Source organism: Pelobates fuscus, chromosome 4 (assembly GCF_036172605.1).
Source record: "Pelobates fuscus isolate aPelFus1 chromosome 4, aPelFus1.pri, whole genome shotgun sequence".
Lineage (NCBI taxonomy): Eukaryota > Metazoa > Chordata > Amphibia > Anura > Pelobatidae > Pelobates > Pelobates fuscus.
Window position 1 is genome coordinate 186907743 of NC_086320.1, and position 26287 is coordinate 186934029.

General features: G+C 42.8%; 1 protein-coding gene across 1 annotated transcript in view; it reads left to right on the top strand.

Moving 5' to 3' along the window:
- LOC134608749 (cadherin-9-like) overlaps nucleotides 1-26287 on the top strand; it is a 338385-nt gene that overhangs the window by 195047 nt on the left and 117051 nt on the right. Inside the window, exon 5 of the mRNA XM_063451835.1 lies at nucleotides 23939-24106. Coding sequence (XP_063307905.1) covers nucleotides 23939-24106 — 168 coding nt within the window. The remainder of the gene's footprint in view (nucleotides 1-23938; nucleotides 24107-26287) is intronic.

A 26287-nucleotide genomic window follows, 5' to 3' on the forward strand; every position in this document is an offset into this window, starting at 1 on the left:
AAATTACTACCCAAAAGTTTGACAAAGACTGGTGGTAGAATTGGTGCATGAAAAGTGTTAAAATACAACCATTTGAAATACACTAGGGTGTCTACTTTTCAAAAATATATGGTTTGATGGGGGTAAATTACATTGGCCGGCTTCAAAAATGTCCTAAATAGAACATGGGTGCATGATGACCATTAGTGAAAATTCCAAGTTTGAAAACTGGAATGCGCATCCTCCAAATAAGGTCTTTTATCCCCCAGAGAACACGACAGACCTATACATGGGCAGTATCACTGTACTTAGGAGATGTTGCTGAATACATATTGGGGTGTTCTTTGGCAGTAACCCTTAAAGTTCTCCGTACATGTATTCTTAAATTGATATGTGTGTCCACAAAATCACCAATTCTATATATTTTTTTTTAATTTGACGTAGATTGGTGGTAAAATGGTTGCATGAAAAGAGCATAAAAAGAGTCAAAATACCCCAATTTCAATACCTTAGGTTGTCTCCTTTAAAAAAATGTATACATGTGAAGGGTTATTCAGGGATTTCTGACAGATATCAGTGTTACAATGTAACTTGCATTAATTTTTAAAAAAGTGGTTTGGAAATAGCAAACTGCTACTTGTACTTATTGCCCTGTAACTTTCCAAAAAAAAGCTAAGAACATGTTAACATTGGGTATTTCTAAACTCAGGACAACATGTTGAAACTATTTAGCATGGGTGTTTTTTGGCGGTTGTAGATGCATAATAGATTTTGGGGTTCAAAGTTCAAAAAAGTGGGTTTTCTTTTTTTGCATTTTTACATCATATTTTATGTTTTTTTATAGTAAACTATATGATATGATGAAAATAATGGTATCTTTAGAAAGACCATTTAATGAAGAGAAAAAACAGTATATAATATGTGTGGGTACAGTAAATGAGTAAGAGGAAAATTACAGCTAAACACAAACACTGCAGAAATGCAAAAATAGCCCTGGTCCTTAATGGTAAGAAAATTGAAAAACGGTCTGGTCACTAAGGAGGTAAAATTAGAAACTGGACTTCCCAGTCGCTAGAAAGGCTACATCCTGTAGGGGGAGAAATAGTCCCACTACATATGGGCATTTTGTGGGGGACAATAAAATAAATAATGGTGAGGTGGGGGGCTAGTATAATATAAGTGGGTGAACAAAGTGTCCTCCTCTTGCCCATGGATCCCCTCTCCCCTTGGCGGTGGGTGAGACCTTGTTATTTTTATAATGAGGCCCCCTAACCCACCAACAATGTATGGGGACCAGGCTTAGGACATTAGGTCTCTCCCTGAATATTACATTTAGGTTCCTCATCATCCTCATCATCTGCACTATCGGATGTGCCTCCTTTTCTTTTATTAGACAGCCCTAGTGTTCTTTCCCCACCCAATTATTATTTTTTAATGTCTCCACCTGATGCCCACAGATAGGAGGTCAGGGATAATATCATGCCCACTGTTATTTAACAGGTCACATCCTATGAGTTGGGGCCTTTCTTGTAACTGGGCAGCAACAGTTGTACACTATAAGTAGACATGCACCCACATCCCTTTTAAACCACGCTTATAGTAATAAAAGGGCACTATTGAATCCCAATATTTATGTTTTTTTTTTTTTTTTTTTACTGTGGTACTGTGGTTTGTAATTAACCCTCACACTGCCATCCAGACTAAATTCACCCATTTGGATGTTGAATAGGTTGAACTATGTTCCAGTTTTGCTGTCCAAATGGCCCTGTATGTAGCTGGATAGTTTTGGACATAAGGGAATATCCCTATTAGTATTAATAAATATAAATAAATTGACAAGTTGTGAACTAAGCTTTGTTTATATTATATTATTTTATTTACACATGAAACATAACTTAATATAAAAAAAGTGTGAGAAATTAAGACATTTTGTTATTTTCTTTGTTCTGCGTGGCATTTTATGTGAATGTTATAATATTGTTAGCTTTTACTGCAATAAAATCATAGCATTTTGTTTGCAAAAGTAGACAACCCAGGATATTCAAAATGGGGTATGTCCAGTCTTTTTAAGTAGCCACTTAGTCACAAACTTTGGCAAACGTTAACATTAATATTTGTTTTTTTTTTTTTGCATTTTTCATACAACAACTTCACTGATTATATAATTTCCATTTTGTTTTACTGCTCTAAAACAGTACCCCCCATGTAAATATTATATGGAGTTTTGGAAACTTACAGGGTCAAATATAGGTCTCACTTCTTTTCAGTTTTTACACATTGAAATTTGCCAGATTGGTTTGCTGGGCTTAAGTTGCCTTTGAGACCGTATGGCAGCCCAGGAATGAAAATTAACTTCATAATGGCATACTATTTGCAAACATAGATAACCCAGGGTATTTAAAATAGGGTATGTCCAGTAATTTTTAGTAGCCACTTAATCACAAACCTTGGCAACCATGTACAACTAAATACAACTAAGTACAACTAACATAGTCAACTGCTTGAACATTTAGTCAAAAGGTTAATCACATGGTACTATGTATGGAAATGGATGCTAGCTTATTAACCAGAATAATCTCGTGGACTGGGCTGCATAAGCATAGTATAGTATTGGGTTCCAAAATTTCAAGGTTACAATCAACTAATTGAAGTGTAAATGTAGTCAGTGCAGACTATGCTTAGAGCAATGCTGAACTTCCTTTTGTTCCTATTGACCAGATAAGCATTCATCATGTTTATTGATATGCTCAGGCTGCACTTGCCAGATATAGTTCCCTGGCATCTCCAGGTATGAAACACTATAAAATCAACTCAGGTTGGCAGAACATGACCACAAAATCAAAATGGTCTCATCACATATGAAACTATTGGAAGGTATGCATGCTCATGCTTCTCATCAGAGCCTCCATATTGGAGAGATAAATCCCAAACATGCAGACCCAGGATATGTGAATGCAATAAAACCAAAATACCGTGGGTACCAGGTGTGCATCAGAAAGCACTTGCAAAGTAATTTTATATGTAAAACTATTTTATTCTACAAGTGAAACACACAGTAAGCGTAAATTGGCTTATACTTTAGATTGTGGGATAACATTCAAATTGAGTTTGCAATACAAGGGACAGCTGTAGATAGTATGGTAGGTCAAATTTGACACTCTTTAATAGCTTAAAAACAACATAAAAACAAAGAAAATATGCTCACATCTGCACCTACACTCAAACCCTCCACTAACAATATGGCCATCAGGGTCAAATACAGCGACCCTTATGTATGCGCATGTGCACAGAAATAGCTGCACGTAATGCTACTGCCCGGTGTAAAAATCATATCTCAGGCCAAAATCAGTAGACAAAGTATGTGCACATGTACAAGTACATATACAACTAAATACAACTAAAATGGTCAACTGCTTGAACATTGAATATATTAAATCAAAAGATTAATCACTAGATGATTGTACTATGTGTGGAAATGGATGCTAGCTTATTCACCAGAATGATCTTGTGGACGGGGCTAGATAAGCATAGTATTTTATTGGGTTCCTAGAATTGCATGGTTACAATCAACTTATTATAGTAGTCAATCCAAGTGGCCCATATTTTAGAGTATTTATATTTTTCCCCAGGAATGTCCAGTGGATCTCTTTCATAGATTTATTTAGCTCCACTGTGAATGTTCTAACGTAGGAATATGGGATCATCTCCAGTGAGAGTGAATTAGAGCATTTGCCTCATCCAACAGTATCCACTGAAGTTTTTGCTTATGCATGTCTGTAAAGAAATTAGGACATCCTAGCAGGACCTGCAACATGAATAGAAGTTAAAAATTCAATTCAATTTAGTTAAGAATTAAAAGTACTAACCCATACCTATAAAGCATTGAACAATTCTAGCCCCTCTTACATCTCTTCACAGATCCATAGGTATGCCCCTTCTTGATCTCTCTCCGCTCTGCCCATGACCTTCTCCTGTCCACTGCTCGCACCTGTACAGCCAACTCACACTTGCAGGACTTCTCACTGGTGGCTCCCTTCCTATGGAAAAGCCTGCCTACTACCATCAGACTCTCCCCTAGTCTTCAATCATTTAAAAAGTGCCGTAAAATCCATCTCTTTAGAAAAGCATATGGCCTCCCAGAGTAACCTCTACCTCACATACCTGTCTCTTGCTCTCTCCTAAAGGGCAGCACTCTACTCTCTCCTCCAGCTCTGCTTTACTACCACTTTATTTGATTGCTGTCAGGGCTCCGCGGGCAGCGGTGAGGGGAGGCTGCAATCCTCTCGCAGCACTCACCCTCGGTCCGTCGCCGCCCGCGGTCCCCTCTCCCCTTACCGTTAAGCGAGCGGCGTCCTCTCCTCCTGACACGCCGCTCGCGTCCTCCTCTCCTCCTCCCAGCGGCAGCATGTCTAACGCTGCACGCTGGGAGCCGGCACTATTATCTAAGCGCCGGGGTCACTCACGTGACCCGGCGTTAAAGCTACAGTGCAACAAACACAGTGGGGGGTATAGATATCCCCCACGTGTGTTTGTTAATACTGATTGGTGGTTAGCCAATCAGGATTCAGGTTAGGATTTAAATACTTACCTTTCCTGTCTATCTGTGCCCTGTTGTGGTCTTTGCTTTATAGTATTGATTGTGAACGTGTGCTTTCTGGTTACGTACCCTCTGGCTTGTTATACTGACTTTGTGACTTTCTCCTACCCTTTGACCTCGGCTTGTTTCTCGTTATTCTGTTTTCTGGTTCCCCTTACTCGGCTTGTCTCCTGACTATTCTTTGTGTGCTTAGCCCGGCCACTCTAAGGACCGGTACAGCACACTTTCTGTGTGTGTGTCTGTGTGTGTGTTAGCGTGTTGGGTTCCCCGGGATCGTGACATTACAACAGGGCCATAATGGAACCTGCTGACATACCACAGCTCCTAGTTAATCAGGAGGCTAGAATGGATGGCTTGGACCACCGTATGGATCAGTTTGCTCAAGCTTTGCAGACCATACTGGCTCGTACTGCACACCTGCAGCCTGCCGTCCAGGAGGCGGTTGCTGCTGTGTCCGAACCCATTGCCACTCCAGTACCCGTTCCTGCCCATGTAGTCCATATGACACCGCCACAGCGCTATAGTGGTGACCCAGCATTGTGTCGTGGTTTCCTCAATCAAATTGACATCCATCTGGTGATGAATCCACGTTCCTATCCCACCGACAGATCCAAAATTGCCTTTTTGATAAACCACCTGTCTGGGAGAGCTTTAGCATGGGCAAACCCCATGTGGGAAAATATGTCTCCTATGTCCTTTGCGGATTTTTTGTCCGCATTCAAACGCACGTTTGATCAACCCGGTAGGGTTGCCTCTGCTGGCAAAGCTCTGCTTAGGGTTCGACAGGGTAACAGATCTGTAGCGGATTATACTATCGAATTCCGCACTCTAGCAGCTGAAGTGGTTTGGAATAACGACGCCCTCGTAACAGCCTTTCAGGAGGGTTTGGCCGCTTACATACTGGATGAAATAGCATCCAGGGAACTGCCTGTCCTTCTAGATGATATTATAGACTATGTAATCCTTATTGATAACCGCATTAGAGAGAGACGTAGTCAAAGACGGCTGGATACACGGGTGTTACCTGCTCTACCCAGTACTGCATTACTAGCGTTACCCGCTCCTAGGCAACCATCCCCCGAACCCATGCAATTGGGTGCTACGGGGTTAACTGAGGCTGAAAGAACGTATCGTAGAAGGGAGGGGTTATGTCTCTATTGTGGAAAGAGGGGTCACCACTGTAATACATGCCCTAAATTACAGGGAAACTCCAGCACCTAAGGCCTAGAGAGGGGTCGGCCTCGGGTGTTATGACTTTGTCCCCTCATGTGTCCATCTCCAGACCATTTATTACGGTCTCTCTTTTGGTCAATAAAACCACCATAACAACTAAAGCCTTGATGGATTCAGGTGCGGCTGACAACCTTATGGATGAGACCTTTGCCAGAACCGCAGCCTTGACTTTGATCCAAAAGGTCACACCCTTGGCCGTTGAGGCCATAGATGGTAGACCCCTTGAGAAACCTCTGGTGACCCATGAGACCCAAGATATAGAGATGTGTGTGGGTGCTTTACACAAGGAAAGGTTAACCTTCCAAATAATTGACTCCCCTACTGCTTCCATAGTTCTGGGTTTTCCCTGGTTAGTGAAACACAACCCAGTACTTGATTGGGGTTGTTTAGACATACTCTCCTGGGGGGAATCTTGTCAACGAGACTGTATGGCCCAAGTACGTCCCATTTGTTTACTTAACGTGCCCACGGCTAAACCGCTTTCTGTTTCTGTCCCTTCTGTGTATGCAGACCTTGCTTTGGTTTTCGAAAAAAGGGAGGCAGATAAGCTACCCCCACACCGTGAGTATGACTGTGCCATAAACCTATTACCGGGTACTATGCCTCCTAGGGGTAAGGTCTACCCTCTTTCTGAGAAAGAAAACCAGGTCATGGAGGAGTACATACGAGAGGCCTTAAGTAAAGGTTTTATTAGAAGGTCCTCCTCTCCTGCTGGTGCTGGTTTCTTTTTTGTGGCAAAAAAGGAGGGCGATTTGAGACCGTGTATAGACTACAGAGCCCTAAACAATATAACGATTAAAAATGCCTATCCGATTCCCCTCATTACCGAATTGTTTGATCGTGTCAAAGGTTCTAGATATTTTACTAAACTAGACCTCAGGGGGGCTTATAACCTTGTTCGTATTAAGGAGAATGATGAATGGAAAACGGCGTTCAATACGCGTAGTGGGCATTACGAGTATCTGGTCATGCCTTTTGGATTGTGTAATGCTCCTGCCGTTTTTCAGGACCTCATAAACGATGTCCTTAGAGATCTACTGCATGTCTGTGCTGTAGTCTACCTAGATGACATACTTGTATATTCTCCAGATTTGAAGACACATCATACTCATGTTAGGATGGTGCTTAAAAGGTTGTTGCAGAATGGTCTTTATTGTAAATTAGAGAAATGCTTATTCGACCAAACCTCTGTACAATTCCTGGGTTATGTTATTTCTGAACAAGGATTCAGCATGGATCCTTCAAAATTGGAAGCTATACTGTCCTGGCCTCTTCCCCAAGGACTTAAGGCAATACAGCGATTTATAGGGTTTGCCAATTATTATAGAAAGTTTGTTAAAAACTTCTCATCCATTATTTCCCCTATCACTAAACTGACAAAAAAGGGTTTACACCCCAGGGTTTGGAATCCTAATGCTATTGTGGCCTTCGAGACTCTAAAAAAGGCATTTGCCACTGCCCCTGTGTTACACCATCCTGATCCTTCCCTTCCCTTTGTACTGGAAGTAGACGCCTCTGAATCAGGTATAGGAGCAGTGTTGTCACAAAGACAATCGTATGACGAACCCCTCCTTCCCTGTGGTTACTTTTCAAAACGCTTGTCAGAGTCTGAAAAGAATTACGACGTTGGGAACAGGGAATTATTAGCTATAGTGATGGCATTTAAAGAATGGAGGTACTTGTTAGAGGGAGCTAGACACAAGATTTTGGTTATAACCGATCATAAAAATCTATCCTATATCGCAGATGCTAAGAGGTTATCCTCTCGTCAGGCTAGATGGTCTTTATTTCTCTCACGTTTTCAGTACATAATCACATACAGGCCTGGTTATCGAAATGTCAAGGCTGATGCCATCTCCCGCCAGTACGAACCTGTAGATTCTATTACCTCCACTCCTGAGCCCATTGTACCCACAACTAATATAATAGCTACTACCCGTTTGGTTATCTCGTCTCTTTTTCTTGATGGTATCAAGTCATACCAACCCCAAGCACCCTCTGAGACCCCTACTGGTAAGCTGTACGTGAAAGTAAAAGACAGAAAGAAGTTGTTGACTTTATTTCACACAGCCAAAACGGCTGGTCATCCAGGGGTTACCAAGACTTACAAGGGTCTTCTCCAACAGTTTTGGTGGCCCTCACTCAAAAAAGACGTGGTAGATTACGTGCAGGCTTGCCGTGTCTGTACACAGTGTAAGTCCCCTAATGTTAAACCCCTGGGACTCCTTATGCCCCTATCTGTACCCAAGAAACCGTGGACACACTTATCCATGGACTTTATTGTGGATCTTCCTTCATCTGATGGGCAGACAGTAATTTTGACTGTAACGGATAGGTTCTCCAAAATGGCGCACTTCATTCCGCTTAAGAAGCTACCTTCTGCGGTTCAGTTGGCTCAGGTGTTTGCCAAAGAAGTGTTCCGCTTGCATGGTATACCACAAGATATCGTATCTGACAGGGGCCCTCAGTTTGTCTCTCGGTTTTGGAGAGGCTTTTGTGCTGAGATGGGGGTCTCCTTATCGTTTACTTCCTCCTATCATCCGCAATCTAATGGAGCTGCCGAACGAGCAAATCAGTCTGTGGAGTTGTATTTACGCTGTTTCACGAATGCACACCAGGACAACTGGTCCCGTCTCCTTCCCTGGGCTGAGTTTGCCAGGAACACTGTGTCTCATTCTTCTACTGGCGCAAGTCCTTTTATGGTGGCTTATGGGTTCCAACCCGCTGTCCTTCCCGGTGTATTCTCCGACAAGGGAATGCCCGCTTTGGACGAGCACCTCGCCTCCTTACGGAAGATGTGGGATCAGGTCCATGCTGCTCTTTGTCGTGCTGCTGCTACTCAAAAGAGGTTTGCTGATCGTCGTAGGTGTGCGGCTCCTTCTTATGCTCCGGGTGATAGGGTTTGGTTGTCCTCTAGGAATCTCCGCCTTAGGGTTCCCTCGATGAAGTTCGCGCCCAAGTTCCTTGGTCCCTATAAGGTGTTGCGTAGGGTGAATCCTGTATCCTACTCCCTGGCCTTGCCCCCTTCCATGCGCATACCTAACACCTTTCACACCTCCCTTTTGAAGCCCTTGCTCTGTAATCGGTTCTCTGGCTCTCTCAGTGTCAGGGTACCTGAGGCCTCTACCTCTAAGGGAGGTAGAGACTTGGTGGTGTATCCGTCCAGGCGAGCGGTTTCCTCCGTTCCTCGCGGTTCATCCAGTCACTTAAACACCGGCCGCGAGGAATCCACGTCCTTTTCTAGCAGGACGCTCAATACGTGACGTCATGACGCTATCACGAGCGATCTGTCACTCAAGTGTCCGATATCCAATCGGTACTTGTCAGAGGCGTGATTTCCATCCAGAGCCAGGGTATTTAAGCTTACTCCTTACTTCAGCTCATTGCCCTGTCGTGGTTCTAGCTTGTCTAGTCACTCAGTGCTCTGGTATTCTAGTTTGCTCTATTGGTTTTGACTCGGCTCGTTGTACTACCCTGCTTCTCTGTTATCCCTTGACCCGGCTTGTCTCTCGCTTATCTGTCTTCTCGTTCCCTCGACCTCGGCTTGTCTCTGACTATTCTTTACTCTCGGTACGTTAGTCCGGCCATTCTAAGGCCCGGTATACGTACCTTTCCACTCTTTGTACTCTGCGTGTTGGATCCCTGTCCCGATCCTGACATTACGACAGGGCCTAATGGTAAAGTCACACTAGCCATAGAAAAATTAAATGACCTGTCTGAAGAGTTAAAAAGGAATTCTGGGATAAAAGATCCCTGGGAAAGATGGTTTGGTTGGATGACAGGATGGCAAAAGGCTTTAATGCAGATTGGTATGGCTATACTAATTTTTCTTTTTATTTTTGCTCTTCTCTTTTGAAAAAGCTTTGAGATGGGCCAATCCTTTATGGGAGAATGATAATCCACTAGTCTATAATTATAATGCCTTTGTAGCTGCGTTTAGAAGAACTTTTGACCCTCCTGGCAGAAAGGTCAATGCAGCTAGATTAATGTTGCGCCTTAAACAGGACAATCGAACACTTGTGGATTATGCACTAGAGTTCAGATCCTTGGCGGCAGAAGTTAAGTGGAACGAACAGGCTTATATAGATGTGTTTCTGAATGGGTTATCAGATGTAATTCTTGACGAGGTCGCTACTAGAGAACTCCCTGAAAATTTGGAGGATTTAATTTCTTTTATATCTCGTATTGATGAACGCTTAAGAGAGAGGCAGAACACTCGAGATAGGACCCGTAGACCCTCCTTTAAACTAGCGCCTACCTTTCAAATCTCTGAGTTCGAAGACTTACGTATTCCTGAACCTATGCAGATAGGCAGTACTCATCTCACTGAAAGGGAGAGACAGTACAGGAGAAGGGAGGGTTTATGTATGTATTGTGGAGTCAGGGGTCATTTACGCCTAAATTGTCCCAATCGTTCGGGAAACGCTCGCACCTAAGTTCCTCTAGAGGACAGGCCTTGGGTGTTTCTACTTTGTCCTCTATTCACAACTACAAGGAGCTCAGGCTTGTGTTACCCGTTTCTTTAAAGTGGGAGAAGGGAGTAGTTAAGACTATGGCACTAATCGATTCTGGAGCTGCTGAGAGCTTTATAGATCAGGGTTTTGCTGCCAAGCATGCTATTCCATCCCAGTTAAAAGAGACACCTCTGGCTGTCGAGGCCATCGATGGTAGACCGTTACTTGAGCCTGTTATTTTCCATGAGACCATACCGATTAACTTGACTGTTGGCATCCTGCATAAAGAGGATATATCCTTAATGCTCATCTCTTCTCCGTCTATTCCCATAGTCCTGGGGTACTCCTGGCTGAGGAGACACAACCCTATTATTAATTGGGAATCAGGGGAGATAGTTTCGTGGGGAGAGAATTGTCAAGAAAAATGCTTGCGGAAGGTCTTACCTCTTGGATTAACTAATACATCGAATACCTCTGACAATCCTACAGAGACACAAATTCCGCCTCAGTATCTAGATTTAAAGGCAGTATTTGACAAAAAGAAAGCCGATACCTTACCCCCACACAGGTCCTTTGATTGCAAAATTAACCTACTCCCTGGTACCATGCCTCCCAGAGGTCATGTATACCCATTATCTATAAAGGAGAACTCAGTCCTAGAGGAATATATTCACGAGAATTTAGACAAGGGATTCATCAGGAGGTCCTCCTCCCCTGCCGGGGCTGGATTTTTTTTTGTTAAAAAAAAAAGATGGTTCTTTGAGACCTTGTATTGATTATCGAGGCTTGAATAAGATAACCATTAAAAATGCCTACCCGATTCCCTTGATCACCGAACTCTTCGATCGTTTGAAGGGCTCTACAATTTTCACCAAGTTAGACCTCAGAGGGGCATATAACTTGGTGAGAATCCAGCAGGGACATGAGTGGATGACGGCATTCAATACTCGATATGGTCACTATGAATATACTGTTATGCCTTTTGGGTTATGCAATGCGCCAGCGGTATTCCAAGATCTGATAAACGAGGTTCTTAGGGAATTTCAGCAAGAGTGCGTCATTGTATACCTAGATGATATACTCATTCATTCTAGTGAGATTGAGATTCATCACAAGCAAGTCAGGAGGGTTTTGCACAAGCTTCTCCAGCATGGCTTGTACTGCAAGTTGGAGAAATGTAGCTTTGATCAAACCCAGGTAACCTTTCTCGGCTATGTGATCTCTGGGGAGGGATTTAAGATGGATCCGGATAAGCTCCAATCCATTCTAGAGTGGCCTTTACCCACAGGTCTTAAAGCCATACAGAGATTTATTGGCTTTTCCAATTATTATAGGCGCTTTATTAAGGGCTATTCTTCCATTATTGCACCTATCACTAACATGACCAAACAGGGGGCTGATACTAAGAATTGGACTACTGAAGCTCTCCTTGCGTTCAAGACTCTCAAGGAGCTTTTCGCTTCCGCTCCAATTTTAGTTCACCCTGACACTTCTCTGCCTTTTTTGCTCGAGGTAGACGCATCAGAGACTGGTTTAGGTGCTGTTCTATCTCAAAGGTTGGGTGTTGATAAACCATTACATCCATGTGGATTTTTCTCTAAAAAATTGACCGGTACTGAAAGCAGGTATGACATTGGTGACAGAGAATTACTAGCGGTTATCAAGGCTTTGAAAGAATGGAGACATTTATTGGAAGGTACATTACATCCTGTTACCATTCTGACAGACCACAAAAACTTGTCCTATATCGGAGAGGCCAAGCGCCTGTCCTCCAGGCAGGCTCGTTGGTCGTTGTTTCTTACCCATTTCAATTACGTTCTGACTTACAGACCTGGGTCAAAGAATTCTAAAGCCGATGCGCTATCTCGCCAATATGAACCCTCTGCTTCAGTTGAACCACTTTTGTCTTCCATTGTACCCAAATGCAATATTATTGCTAATACCAGTCTCAAAATTCATTCTCCGCTACTTGACCAGATCTTGAAGTCACAACATCTAGCTCCCGGAAACACTCCTGAGGGAAGAAACTTTGTTCCTCCTGAACTTCAACTGGAGCTTTTACAATGTTTTCATGAAAGTAAAATAGCTGGTCATCCTGGTATTCGCAAGACATACTCTCTGATATCCAAGGATTTCTGGTGGCCTTCACTTCGAAAAGATATTGAGGAGTTCGTCGCAGCTTGTGAGACTTGTGCCAAGACTAAACTACCTCATGCATCCCCATGTGGCCTGTTACACCCCTTGGACATTCCTGAGAAACCTTGGTCCTGTTTGTCCATAGACTTTATCGTTGATTTGCCTGCTTCCAAAAGACAGACTGTTATTCTCACGGTGGTGGATAGATTTACTAAGATGGCCCATTTCGTGCCATTACCTAAACTTCCGACTTCTCCTGAATTGGCGGAGATTTTTGCGAGAGAAGTTTTTCGCCTACATGGGATTCCTTCAGAGATTGTTTCTGATAGAGGTTCTCAATTTGTCTCACGTTTCTGGAGATCCTTTTGTTCTCAAATGGGCATCAAATTGAACTTCTCCTCTGCCTATCACCCTCAGTCTAACGGAGCTGCTGAACGTACTAATCAAAAGATCGAACAGTATCTGCGTTGCTTTGTTTCCGAACACCAGGACGATTGGGTCGGTCTGATTCCTTGGGCGGAGTTCGCACACAATAACCTTGTTTGCGATTCAACTCGCTCTAGCCCTTTCTTCATGAACTATGGCTTTCATCCTTCGATTTTTCCTTCGGTTTCCTCTTCTCAGGGGATACCGTCGGTTGATGATCATGTCGCCAACCTGAAGAAATTATGGGATCAGACTCGGCAAATTCTATTACATAGTTCCTCGCTGTTCAAGAAACACGCTGACAAACATAGAAGAGCGGCTCCTGTTTTTGTTCCTGGGGATAGGGTATGGTTGAGTACTAAGAATATTCGCCTAAAAGTTCCATCCATGAAATTTGCTCCTCGCTACATAGGCCCTTACAGGGTTCTCACTCGTATCAATCCGGTTGCGTATCGCCTTGCTCTGCCACCTGCCTTGCGCATTCCTAACTCTTTTCATGTCTCCTTGTTGAAACCCCTCATTTGCAACAAATTCTCCTCTAAGGTCCCCTCGCCTCGTCCTGTTCAGGTGGAAGGTCGGGAAGAGTACGAGGTCAGCTCCATCATTGACTCCAGAATTTCAAGGGGAAAATTGCAATATCTGGTCAACTGGAGGGGATATGGTCCTGAGGAGAGGAGTTGGGTACCTCAGGAGGACGTCCATGCTTCTCGCCTTCGCAGAACATTTCACCTCCGCTTCCCATCTCGCCCCGGTTCATTCCGCCCGGTGGGCGTATCTGAGAGGGGGGGTACTGTCAGGGTACCTGAGGCCTCTACCTCTAAGGGAGGTAGAGACTTGGTGGTGTATCCGTCCAGGCGAGCGGTTTCCTCCGTTCCTCGCGGTTCATCCAGTCACTTAAACACCGGCCGCGAGGAATCCACGTCCTTTTCTAGCAGGACGCTCAATACGTGACGTCATGACGCTATCACGAGCGATCTGTCACTCAAGTGTCCGATATCCAATCGGTACTTGTCAGAGGCGTGATTTCCATCCAGAGCCAGGGTATTTAAGCTTACTCCTTACTTCAGCTCATTGCCCTGTCGTGGTTCTAGCTTGTCTAGTCACTCAGTGCTCTGGTATTCTAGTTTGCTCTATTGGTTTTGACTCGGCTCGTTGTACTACCCTGCTTCTCTGTTATCCCTTGACCCGGCTTGTCTCTCGCTTATCTGTCTTCTCGTTCCCTCGACCTCGGCTTGTCTCTGACTATTCTTTACTCTCGGTACGTTAGTCCGGCCATTCTAAGGCCCGGTATACGTACCTTTCCACTCTTTGTACTCTGCGTGTTGGATCCCTGTCCCGATCCTGACACTCAGGCGTTCCGATGCCCTCCGCGCGGTCTCTAGTGACGTATATGAGGTGGCTGCTCTCCTTGATTCTCGTTTCTCTCGAGGTCGGTTGCAGTATCTGGTCGATTGGAAGGGTTATGGCCCGGAGGAGCGGTCGTGGGTTTCTGTCTCTGACTTGGACGCCCCCTCCTTGATCCGCTCCTTTCATGCGCGGTTTCCTTTGAAGCCTTCGGCTTCCCGCCCCCTGGGCGGTCTTCGAGGGGGGGGTTATGTCAGGGCTCCGCGGGCAGCGGTGAGGGGAGGCTGCAATCCTCTCGCAGCACTCACCCTCGGTCCGTCGCCGCCCGCGGTCCCCTCTCCCCTTACCGTTAAGCGAGCGGCGTCCTCTCCTCCTGACACGCCGCTCGCGTCCTCCTCTCCTCCTCCCAGCGGCAGCATGTCTAACGCTGCACGCTGGGAGCCGGCACTATTATCTAAGCGCCGGGGTCACTCACGTGACCCGGCGTTAAAGCTACAGTGCAACAAACACAGTGGGGGGTATAGATATCCCCCACGTGTGTTTGTTAATACTGATTGGTGGTTAGCCAATCAGGATTCAGGTTAGGATTTAAATACTTACCTTTCCTGTCTATCTGTGCCCTGTTGTGGTCTTTGCTTTATAGTATTGATTGTGAACGTGTGCTTTCTGGTTACGTACCCTCTGGCTTGTTATACTGACTTTGTGACTTTCTCCTACCCTTTGACCTCGGCTTGTTTCTCGTTATTCTGTTTTCTGGTTCCCCTTACTCGGCTTGTCTCCTGACTATTCTTTGTGTGCTTAGCCCGGCCACTCTAAGGACCGGTACAGCACACTTTCTGTGTGTGTGTCTGTGTGTGTGTTAGCGTGTTGGGTTCCCCGGGATCGTGACAATTGCAATCTCCTGTCATTTGTGTTTTATACCCCACCTCCTATAGACTGTAAGCTCGTTTGAGCAGGGTCCTCTTCTACCTATCGCTCCTGTAAGTTTACTTGTAATTGTCCTATTTTAGTAAAATTTCCCCCTCTTATCTTGTTGGTATGTAGGATGTGAATGATGTTGCACTGGTCCAATGTGTAAATTAGAGGCACTGGGTGTGATTGGAAAACAAAATTTTAACCCCTCAGGATTTTGCCTGTGTGTCATTACCAGGGATGTGTCTACCGCAAGGCAAACAAGGCATTTTCCTTGGGTGGCAATTTCCAGGAGGCGGCAAAAAAGCCGCCCCCAAATGCCCAGGCAAATACCTCTTTTGCCTCATTTTATGGGAGCCCAAGAGCTGACCAGCTGGCCACCTTTGGGTTCCCCCGGGACAGGCGGCCAGTTGTTTCCAGGCTGGGCGGCGAGGGAGCACTTTCCCCTGACCTCTCTGCTCAGCTCCCTCGCACGACCCGCAGTAATGCCGGGACTCGGAATATGACATCATATTCCAGCTCCCGGCATCACTCTGCGGTGCGCGAGGGAGCTGAGCAGAGAGCTCAGGGGGAAAGTGCTCCCTTACTGAAAACTTAGAGCGCCTGCCTGCCCACTTGCACTTCTGCCCAACTTCCTGCCCAGCAGCCCCTCTGGACCCCAGGTGAAAAATCCACCCAGCTATCCCAAACATAGGGAGGCTGGGTTGACTTAAATTTTAAAAAATAATAATAATAATTGTGAGTGTAGGGAAATGTGTGTGTGTGTGTGTGAGTGAGTGTCAGTGAATGTGAGTGAGTGTGAGTGTCAGTGAATGTGTGTGTCAGTGAATGTGAGTGAGTGTGTGTGTTTCAGTGAATGTGTGTGTATGTCAGTGAATGAGAGTGAGTGTGTGTGTGTGTTTCTGTGAATGTGTGTGTGTCCAGTGAATGTGTGTATCTGCATCTGTCAGTGAGTATGCGTCTGTCAGCGTGTGTCTAAATAATTGTATGTGTGTCAGATTGTGTAAAATCAGTGAGTATGTGTGTGTATGTCAGTGTATCTGAGAGTGTGTGCTGGTTCATGTCTGTCAGTCAAAATGTGTGTAAGTTAACAGGAAGGGGTGGGTACATTTAAATTAGGGGGTGCCCGAGATCTCTCATGCCTAGAGCAGCACCATATTAAAATACACCACTGGTCATTACTATAGTATGCCTGGGAGAGGTGCCTAGATATAATGTTAGGAGTTGTGTCAGCTCTAAAATGGGTCTCTTGTTCAAAACAGATATCATCTTGTGAGTGAATGAATTCCCTAAGAAAAATGGTACATCTTTTAGCAAGCTTGCCTCCCCTCTCCCCCTTTTCCTCCTCCAGTGGCATTTAGGGACATAAATCATGTATGGGCCATGACCATGAATAATTAGGAAGAATCACCTTAGTATATTGAAAAACATCAGTAAAAATGTCTGACAAAGCAGTATAGATAAACAAAAGTAAAAAAGATAACTATTTACAATCAGTTGTAAAGCACCACGGAATCAATTGGTGCTATATAAATGGCAATAATAATAATAATAATAATAATAATAATAAGAAGAAGAAGAAGAAGAAGAAGAAGAAGAAGAAGAAGCAGAACTGTAAAATAATTTACAGAAGCCAAATATCCTATTCCCAAAATAGACATATAGATGAATAACCCAACCAAATATTGTCAAGGGTGCTCACCTCTGCTGGACATCTCCAGCAAAAACTAATAACAGTAGGAAAAACAGAGTTAATAAAGGCAGTTAATAAAGGCAGGGGTTCTATATCATCTGATGGTTCTCTTATAAAAGGTTCCTGCTTAATAAGGCTAACAGTGAATGGTATTATCTTTTGAAAGATAAAAATCCAGTCAGTAGGGGCAAGCTGTATGTGTAAGGCTCGTTGGTATGTAGGATGTGCATTAGTGATGTTGCACTGGACCAATGTGTAAATTAGAGGCACTGGGTGTGATTGGAAAACAAAATATTAACCCCTCAGGATTTTGCCTGTGTGTCATTACTATTGTACGCCTGGGAGAGGTGCTAGGAGCCATGTCAGCTCAAAAATGTTCAAAACAAATTTCAGCTTGAGAGTGAATGAATTCCCTAAGGTAAATGCTACATCTTTTAGCCAGCTTCCCCATCTCCCCCTTTCCTCCCCCACCCCTGTCATTTAGGGACACAAATCATGTATGGGCCATGACCATGAATAATTAGGAAGAATCACCTTAGTATATTGAAAAACATCAGTAAAATGTATGACCAAGCAGTATAGATAAACAAAAGTAAATAAGGTAACTATTTACAATCATCTAATCTCCTATCTAATGACATATGTGTAACTACCTGTTTGTGCATATGGTCACTCATCACTTGTAGGTGTCAGGCTGTTGTCTCTTTCTTGCCCTCCAGTGTTTGCACCCTGGATTCCAGATGGTGCAAGTCATTGCTGTGGGTGATTACCTTGTCCTTGAAGCTGGATTCCAAATTGTCGAGCATATTAGCTTGAAGACAATTGTAGCAGAATGGAGCGGAGATCTCAATCCATGACCAAGGTCTCAAAATCCACAGGACTCACTGGTGGGCTCTCACGTGGTTGTATGGCTGGCATTATCTTGGATAGCTCGGATGGGCCCTATATGTCGTGGAAGAATTTTTTCAAGAAGGATTTTTGAGTAGGTAGAGGGAGCATTCTGCAGAGTTGCTAAAAAAGCTTTAAAGTTGTTCTATTTTCCACAGAGAGCTGTGCTCATGCTTGCTAAACAACGCCCCCCAAACTAAGCTGTCTTGAATATATATTTTGAAATACTTTATTTATTGAAATGCCAGATTAAGTTTTGTCTTGATTATGTATTTTAGGTATTAGGTATGCAGTAAAGCAAATGATGATTTCCAAAAAAAATTAAGAAGTATATTGTTATTTTTTTTGTGTGCTCTCCTGTCCTGCTGATGCTTGTTACCAGCTGGTGGATTTAGCTATGGGGCCTGTAAAGTGTCCTCTATTGGTAGCAACAGCAATATGCACTACCTGAATAGCAAGGCTGTTTAATTTGCATAGTCAGGTACATTTGCATATTGCTAATTCTGCAGGCAGGAGACAGATTTTGTGTTGGTTACTGACTTCCCCACCCCTTTGTAGATATGTTATTGTGTTAATATAATTCCATGTATGTTTTCTGATATGTGTCAGGAATCCCCCATATCTTCCTTTCTGATCGGCGTTACCCGTACGACTTCCGGGTTTCGCCGATCTGACTCCACCCATGCGTCTGATGTCACACGCTTCCCTTTGAAAAGGAAGTCGAGAACTAATCAAGATTGCTGAATCAATTTGTGCGTCTCGCATACTTGCTACTTTGTTGCAGATTGCCGTCTGAGCTTTACCACCAGTTACTCCGTGAACCAAACCTTTTGGCTTACTCCTGACAACGCTGACTTCTCTGTGTACGAATCCACTGGCTTTCTCCTGACTACGCTGACCTCCCCACTCCCATACTTCGGAACAGTAATCACCACCTTCCTATTCCTCTACATACTTCAAGGAACCATAACCCTCACCTCTTCTGGAAAGGACTTCAATGCCCATTATTCACAGTAAGCAAAATAAGTTCTCCAGTTCTTGGGATTATTAATTGGTTCGCACCTGAAGTTATTGCGAAGGATACGAAGGAATATAATTGTGTGCCTTCTGGGATTCAGCTACTCATCTCCTAACAAGACCTATTCATTATTTACTCCTGCCAGAACCTAAAGGACTCTGTTTCATTTTCTAAGAAGAATGAGCTTTGTGTTATTATTGCTGAAGTTAAAAGTACTTTGTTATATGTTCCTAATTAAGGAGTTGCCTTATTTAATTTAATTTTGCCAAAAGTTTTTTCAGATTGAAGCAATTACCTTCAAGATTATCTTTGCTCATGCATTATCATTTTAGAATCCTATTACAACAGAATATTGCCAAAGCAAAATAGCTTTATTTCAATAAATATTATTTTCTTAAAGTGACAGTATTGAATCTCTTCATTGACCTGAGAGTGAGTTCCAAATAACTTTTCCACAAGTATTACAGGATGTTTTGATTATTTGTATTTTTATTGAATTGTCACCATAAGTTACATGTATGGAGCATTTGGGCCAACCCCAAGAAAAAAATAAAGTTGTATATGTTAGTACCATTTGGAACAGTGTCCCGTGTAGATTTTTAGGGATCCCAGCCACAGAGTTGTCGTACCTGTTGGCTGGCTGCATGATCCCTCTAGCCCTGGGATAAATCAAGAGATCTAGGCCTGAGAGCCACAAGTGCTTTGTAAAGGCAATATAAATCACATTGAGGGCATACCTACCTGGAAGAAGGACAGCAGTGGAGTAGGCAGAGGGGACAATACCTGCCTGGATGGAGAGCTGCAGGCTAGTTGGGTGGAAAAGCTCCAGAAGGACCCCAGTCAAACCACTGCGACTGGGGCAGCAGTTTTCCCCAGTTCCTGCTAGGAACCGATACTGGGCGGAGGTACCCAGCCAGGGTACAGGGAGCTCTGCTACACATATCTCACAGTAAACATCTGTACATCTGAACATATGTATACATGTACACTTATCGCATAGAGAAAGCAACTGACAAAAAGTACCATTATAATGTCACATGCATTCATGCCTCTGTTCCTTAATGTTTAAGTATTTTCTATAAAGAAAGGAATAAATAAAAAGAAAAAAAATAGAAAACAAACTATGCCCTCCTGTTACAACTAAGTCTTTCATGAATGTAAAACATTATTGAATCCTCAAGTTGCTTTGACTTACAATTTGCATTATGTTTTTATAATCCCTGTAAACTAAGAGTTCTTTAGGAAAAACATAGTGAACTTAACTAATTGCATGCAGCTACCCATACCACACAGTATACATTTCTCACACATCATTGTGTCATTCCTAATTTTTAATTGTCTAATATAGAGACGGACATTACTAGAATATTACTAAAACAGCAAGGGCATATAAACATTATAGTGAGTTCTGAGGCAGGCTGGGATCATAAAAAAAAGTTCTTGTGTGTTAATTAGACAGCTTTATAGCTGTAAAATATATATATTTTAATTAAATACATTAAAAATGCACATTATTGTTACTCCATGCAGTTATCTCGCTTATTATATTGATATGTTTATATGTGTGTTCTGGAGTTCATTTGTGGGTGAAAAAGCTAATTCTTTTTAATCAATTATATACGACAAAGTAAAAATAATCAGTGTTTAATATGAACAATATTTAAGCACTAGCATGTGTAGCTTCCATACTACCAAATGTAATAAAATAAATTATTAAAATAGATGTATTGTCTAATGTAAACACTTGTGCATCAGCAACATACATGGTTGTAACTTATAGTGTTTGTCTCAATGATGTTAACACTGAACATGGAAAAATCAACAACACAATCTAGTGTAGAATTGTGTGTGAAATTGATTTGTTCTGGTTTGGTTTGCTCAAGTTAGACAGCTGTCAAATGTTATCCCAGGTTACAAGTCACATATTGTAGGGAAGAGGTAAATAAATACCACTACTCTTAAAAACTAATTCACATGTAATAAAGAGAAGAAAAAACATGTAGTGAACATGTAGTGTTAGACTGTGGGTACACCATATACAGGGGGGTAGTTGATAATCTGCTCACACATACAAGACATTTTTAGACTAATTCTGTGCTTTTTTTTTTAAAAGGGATAATATTTGTTTAACCCCTTAAGGACCAAACTTCTGGAATAAAAGGGAATCATGACGTGTCACACACGTCATGTGTCCTTAAGGGGTTAAGTCCCCTCAAGATGTGGTGTTTAGGCACTGTGCGCATGAGTTGCACATCTGAGATGCAGAGATGCTGTCAGCTTACCCATTGGTTAATCCTTTCTCAGGTCTAAAATTATTTTTGTTCACTAGTACCACTAGAGAACCTTTACCATTTGCATAAAAGACTGAAACTGCCCACAAGGTCAGTCCATATCCAAAATGCTAGCAAGCTCCTTCTGCATAAGATATACAGCAAACTCTGATGATCTTTTTGGCATTTTGGGGGATTTGTCAGCAAGGTGCAGCTAATACCCCTTTAAGCACGGTCCACATCCAGATTACCTATTTAACCTAGGGAGACTTTAAGAAAAAACAAGATTAAAAATGCTTTCTTTGCAAGTGATGAGTTCTCACTTAAGGTAATTCACAAAAACGCTAAATAAGGCATGCTGGCCCTGGTATTTACAGTCTCTTCCAGGTTCCAAAGTTCCCAATCACATGAGAATCCCTCGTCCACTTCTTTGGGACATGTAGTATGAAGCATTATGCCCACCTCTTGAGTACTTTATGTGATCGGAAACTCTGGAACCCATAAAAGACTGTCTGACTCTTTAGCTTTTTTGTGAGTTACCTTAGTAGATAACTCACTACTTGCAAAGTAAGCATTTTTAAACTTGTTTTTTAATAATGTTTTTAGGCATTGCACAATTGGGCTCCCTGGATTCTCTAATTCTCCCCTTTAAAGTGTGGCAGGCATGTCCTCCAAGCTGAAACAGACCTAGCCCATCGGGAGGGGAAAGCAATGAGGGGGGGCAGAGAGGAATAAGCGCCAAACTCCCCAGCCCCAACCAGCAAAAGCCCCCCTACCCATACATCCCCGCCCCCATTCATCTACCCCCCACATCATACGTCCCCTCCAACACATGCAGACAAACAGATACACACACAGACTCACACACACATACATACAAACTCACACACATACGCACACACACACAGCTGTACATACAGACACACACAAAGACACATACACATACATATACATATACATATACATATACACACACACACACACACACACACACACATACATACACTGATACAGACAATTTTTATCACACACACACACACACACACACACACACACACAACTGTTAAAAATGTAGTGACTTACCTGGGGTCCAATGGTTGCCTCATGCTGATGGGAGTCAGAGCTCCCACTCTGACTCCCTCCTCTCCTCCTGTGCAGCGCTCAGTTGGCTGGGAGGAAGTGACGGCTTCCTCCCAGCTCTGACGTCATCACTGGGGCCCAGTCGCACTCTTAACGCGCCGCAGCACTAACCGGGCCCTTGGAAATCCATTGCCATCGGGTGGCCCCAAGAGCATGGGCCATCCAATGGGCTCCTTCCATGCGGCCCCGGCAGTTTTTCCGCGCAGTCAGGGCTGCACCAAAATGCTGGCGGGCACCCCTGTTGCAGTGGTCATCAAGGCGACAGGGCCAGTCATTCCAGGGGGCCCATGACTGTGTATGTATTTGTATGTCAGTGTGTATCTGTGTTTGTGTCTGTGTCTTCTTTGTCAGTGTGTGTCTGAGTGCCTGTACATGAGTGTCAGTGTGGGTATACATATGTGTGTATAGGTATGTGTAATTATGTGTCATTGTGTCTGTGTGTCTGTGTGTGTGTGTATTAGTGTGCCAGTGTGTTAATCAATGTATCAGTGTGTGTATATGTGTGTCTGTGTATTTGCATGCGTGTCAGTGAGTGTGTCTGTGTATCTATGTATGTGTGTATGTGTATCAGACTTGGAGACGGGATCATCAGGGTGGGTTTAGAGGCAGGCTCCATGTTGCCCAGAGTTTAAGCTGTGTAAGGGGCCCAAAGATTTCTGATGGCAGCCCTATCTGTATCTGTGTCAGTGTTTGTATCTGTATGTGAGTCAGTATTTGTATCTGTGTTTCTATGTATCTGCATATGTGTCAGTGTGTGTCTGTATCTGCATGTGCAGCAGTGTGTGGCAATGTTTTTATCTGTGTGTCCATACATCTGCATGTGTGAGTCAGTATTTGTATATGTGTGACTGTATCTGTATTTGTGTCAGTGTTTGTATTTATGTATCTGCATGTGTGACAGTGTGTCTGTGCAAGTGTATTTGTGTTAATGCTTGCATCTGTGTATCTGTATGTCTGTCATGATGTGTATTTGTATGTCTGTATCTGTATGTGTGTCAGTGTTTGTATCTGTGTATCTGCATGTGGGCCAGTATGTGTATCTAGGTATCTGCATGTGTGTCAGTATGTATATCAGTGTCTGTGTATCTGCATGTTTGTCGGTGTGTGTATCTATATGTCTGTATCTGCATGTGTGGCAGTGTTTGAACCTGCCTCTGTACATCTGCATGTGTTTCAGTATGTGTATATGTATGTGTGTCAGTGTGTGTATCAGTGTGTCTGTGTATCTGCAAGTGTGTCTGTGTATCTGCGTATTTGTCAGTGTGTATAGCTTTGTGTCTGCGTATCTTTACTTTTGAAATGGCAGCAACTATTTTAATTACAAACATTTTGCTAATATGTGGGGTGGAAATATATTAAAATATTATGGAAATATTAAATAGGCTTCCAAGGGGTACACAAGTGAAAAAAGGTTGGGAACCATTGATTTAGACAATGCTTCTTTTTGATGCTTCCATTCAGCTTGCAGTATTACTAGAAAACTGCTTATTGGGTATTGTGTAGTTATTGTACAGTCATCATTGTCCCAACTTAAACTATCAGGTATATATCAAATAATATACTGCACGGAAAGGCACAGCTCTTCAACTCATATAAAACTGAAAACATAAATTAGTGTTGTCTGAAATAGTAGATAGATGGGTAAATATATAGATTTGTAGTTAGATTACTTTAAATTGTAAGCACTGCTTGTTTTTTTTTGTTTTTGAAAAGGTAGCTTACATTCTTTTATTTTTGTGCCAATTACATGAAACTGGATAGTAATTAAAAGTAAATCTGCTTACCAAGCATTCACATATGCAATGTATTTCCTGTAAACAATGTTTTAATGTGCTGTTTTTTTTGCAGGCATAATCAGAACTGCCTTACCAGATATGAGCAGGGAGAACAGGGAACATTACCAAGTGGTTATTCAGGCCAAAGATATGGGAGGCCAGATGGGAGGATTATCTGGGACCACCACGGTGAACATCACACTGACTGATGTCAATGACAATCCGCCTAGATTCCCACAGAGTAAGATGCATTTAATACTTGTGCTGTGTTTAAAACCCTGTTTAAATTTGGTAATTTAACAGATACCATCTGTGATCCACTTTTACAAATACAGATCTACTGCAGTGCCTGTTTATAGCACTGTTAGGTAAAGAAATGCAGTCACTTGTTTAATGGGACTCACTTATTTGCTTTTTTGTTGTAAAAGACAAAAAGAAAATTACGCCTATCTGTTTTTTATAGTTTTTTTTTGTAATATACAATTTGGAACTGTTGTTTAATATGTATAAGCAGAGACAAGATTATTATTATTGTCATCTTTTATTTATACAGTACCAACATGTTCCTTAGTGCTGTGTAAGATTTCAATGACTACACATATAAAATTACATACAAACAATGAACTTTGATTTAAACTAGAAAGTTCTTAACTTGTAAAAGCATTACGTTACATATTACATAGATATGGCTATGGCAAATGTTTGTGAAATATTTTTCTTTTGATGCTCACCATTTATTTTGAACAAGCTGAAAATCATGGGAATAATGACAAATATGGTATGGTTAATCTGTCTGGTTATATATATGTCTGGGAATATATCAAACATACTGGGTGCATATATTCTTAATTTGTTAAATTAGAGCTGGTGCTCCATCTCAAAAGTCATGCTCTGTAATTTGGTAGTCTAGTGAAGGCCTGCCCAGTAATGTTTTTCAAAGAGGCAGAGAGATCATTGCTACAGTGTATCTTACTGCAAAAAAAATTAAAATATATTGTTTTTAACCCTTTCAGTGCTGACCAGGGCTGGACTGGGCAAACAATTTGGCATTTTTTTTATCACAGCGGCCCACTAAGAAGGGGACGGGTCAGAGAGGGTGTGCTTTGTCATCACCAATGACACACATCCCCCCTCTCAAAGTGAGCATGTTGGTTCAATGCTCTTTCAGGGCAGACCATGCGCAGAGCTCTGCTGAAGATCTCTAGCATGATTTTTTTTAAAAACCTAAAAACTGTATTTGTTCTGCCCTGTGCAAGCACATTTAATAACATGCTTGCACTGTGTTTCCTTGCAACTTGTCTCTAAAGTCTCTATAAATGGGATACCAGGAGAAAAAAGGTCCAGGAAAGAGTATTGTGCGTGTGTTTGGAGCCTGCTTGTGGGATTGCGTGTGTGTAGAGTGTGTAGAGTGAGCTGATTGTGGTGTGGTATTGTGTTTAGGGGTGCAGTATGTGTGTGAGCGGTGCAGTAATATATATATACATATATATATATATTACTGCACCGCTCACACACATACTGCACCCCTAAACACAATACATTCAAGACACACACTAGATCCCTTACCCAACTCTGGATCATCTACACACATACACACATACACACACTAGATCCCTATATACACTTTGAATCTGCTATTTACACACACTCACTAGATCTCCTATACAAATTCTGGGTCCTTCAAACACACACTAGACTCCTGTATATACACACAACACACTACATTCTTAACATACACACTCTGGATCCCATATATATATATATATATATATATATATATATGTTTGGAAGTATTGTGTGTGTGGTGCAGTGTGTTGGGGGCTTCTGTGTGTATGTGTGAGGGGTGCAGTGGGTCTGTGTGAGGGGTCCAGTGGGTATGTGTGAAGGATGCAATGGGTGTGTGTGAGGGGTGTAGTGTGTATGTGAGGGGTGTCGTGTGTATGTGTGAGGGGTAAAGTGTTTGTGTGTGAGGGTGATGTGGGTGGTATGTAAGAGTGCTGTGTGTAAGAGTGCTGTGTGTGAGGGTGCTGTGTGTGAGGGTGATGTGTGTGAGGGTGATGTGGGTGATGTGTGTGATGGTGATGTGGGTGATGTGTGTAAGAGTGCTGTGTGTGAGAGTGATGTGGGTTATGTGTGTGAGGGTGCTGTGGGTTCTGTGTGTGAGGGTGATGTGTGTGTGTGTGTATATGTTAGAAGGGATTGTGTGTTGGGGGGTTAAAAAAAAGGCTTTATATTCCCCCTCTCCCTTCTTTTCTTTAGCCTGGGAGGGAATGGCACGGTGGTACCTGGGAGGGGGGGGGGACCGGCACTCTCACACCATCCCTGGTGGTGCTAGTGGTGAGTGAACTGCAAAACTAGAGTTCACTCTTGCGAGATTGGGGGTGTTGCCATGGCAATGCTCCGGAGTTCGTGAAAGGAACTC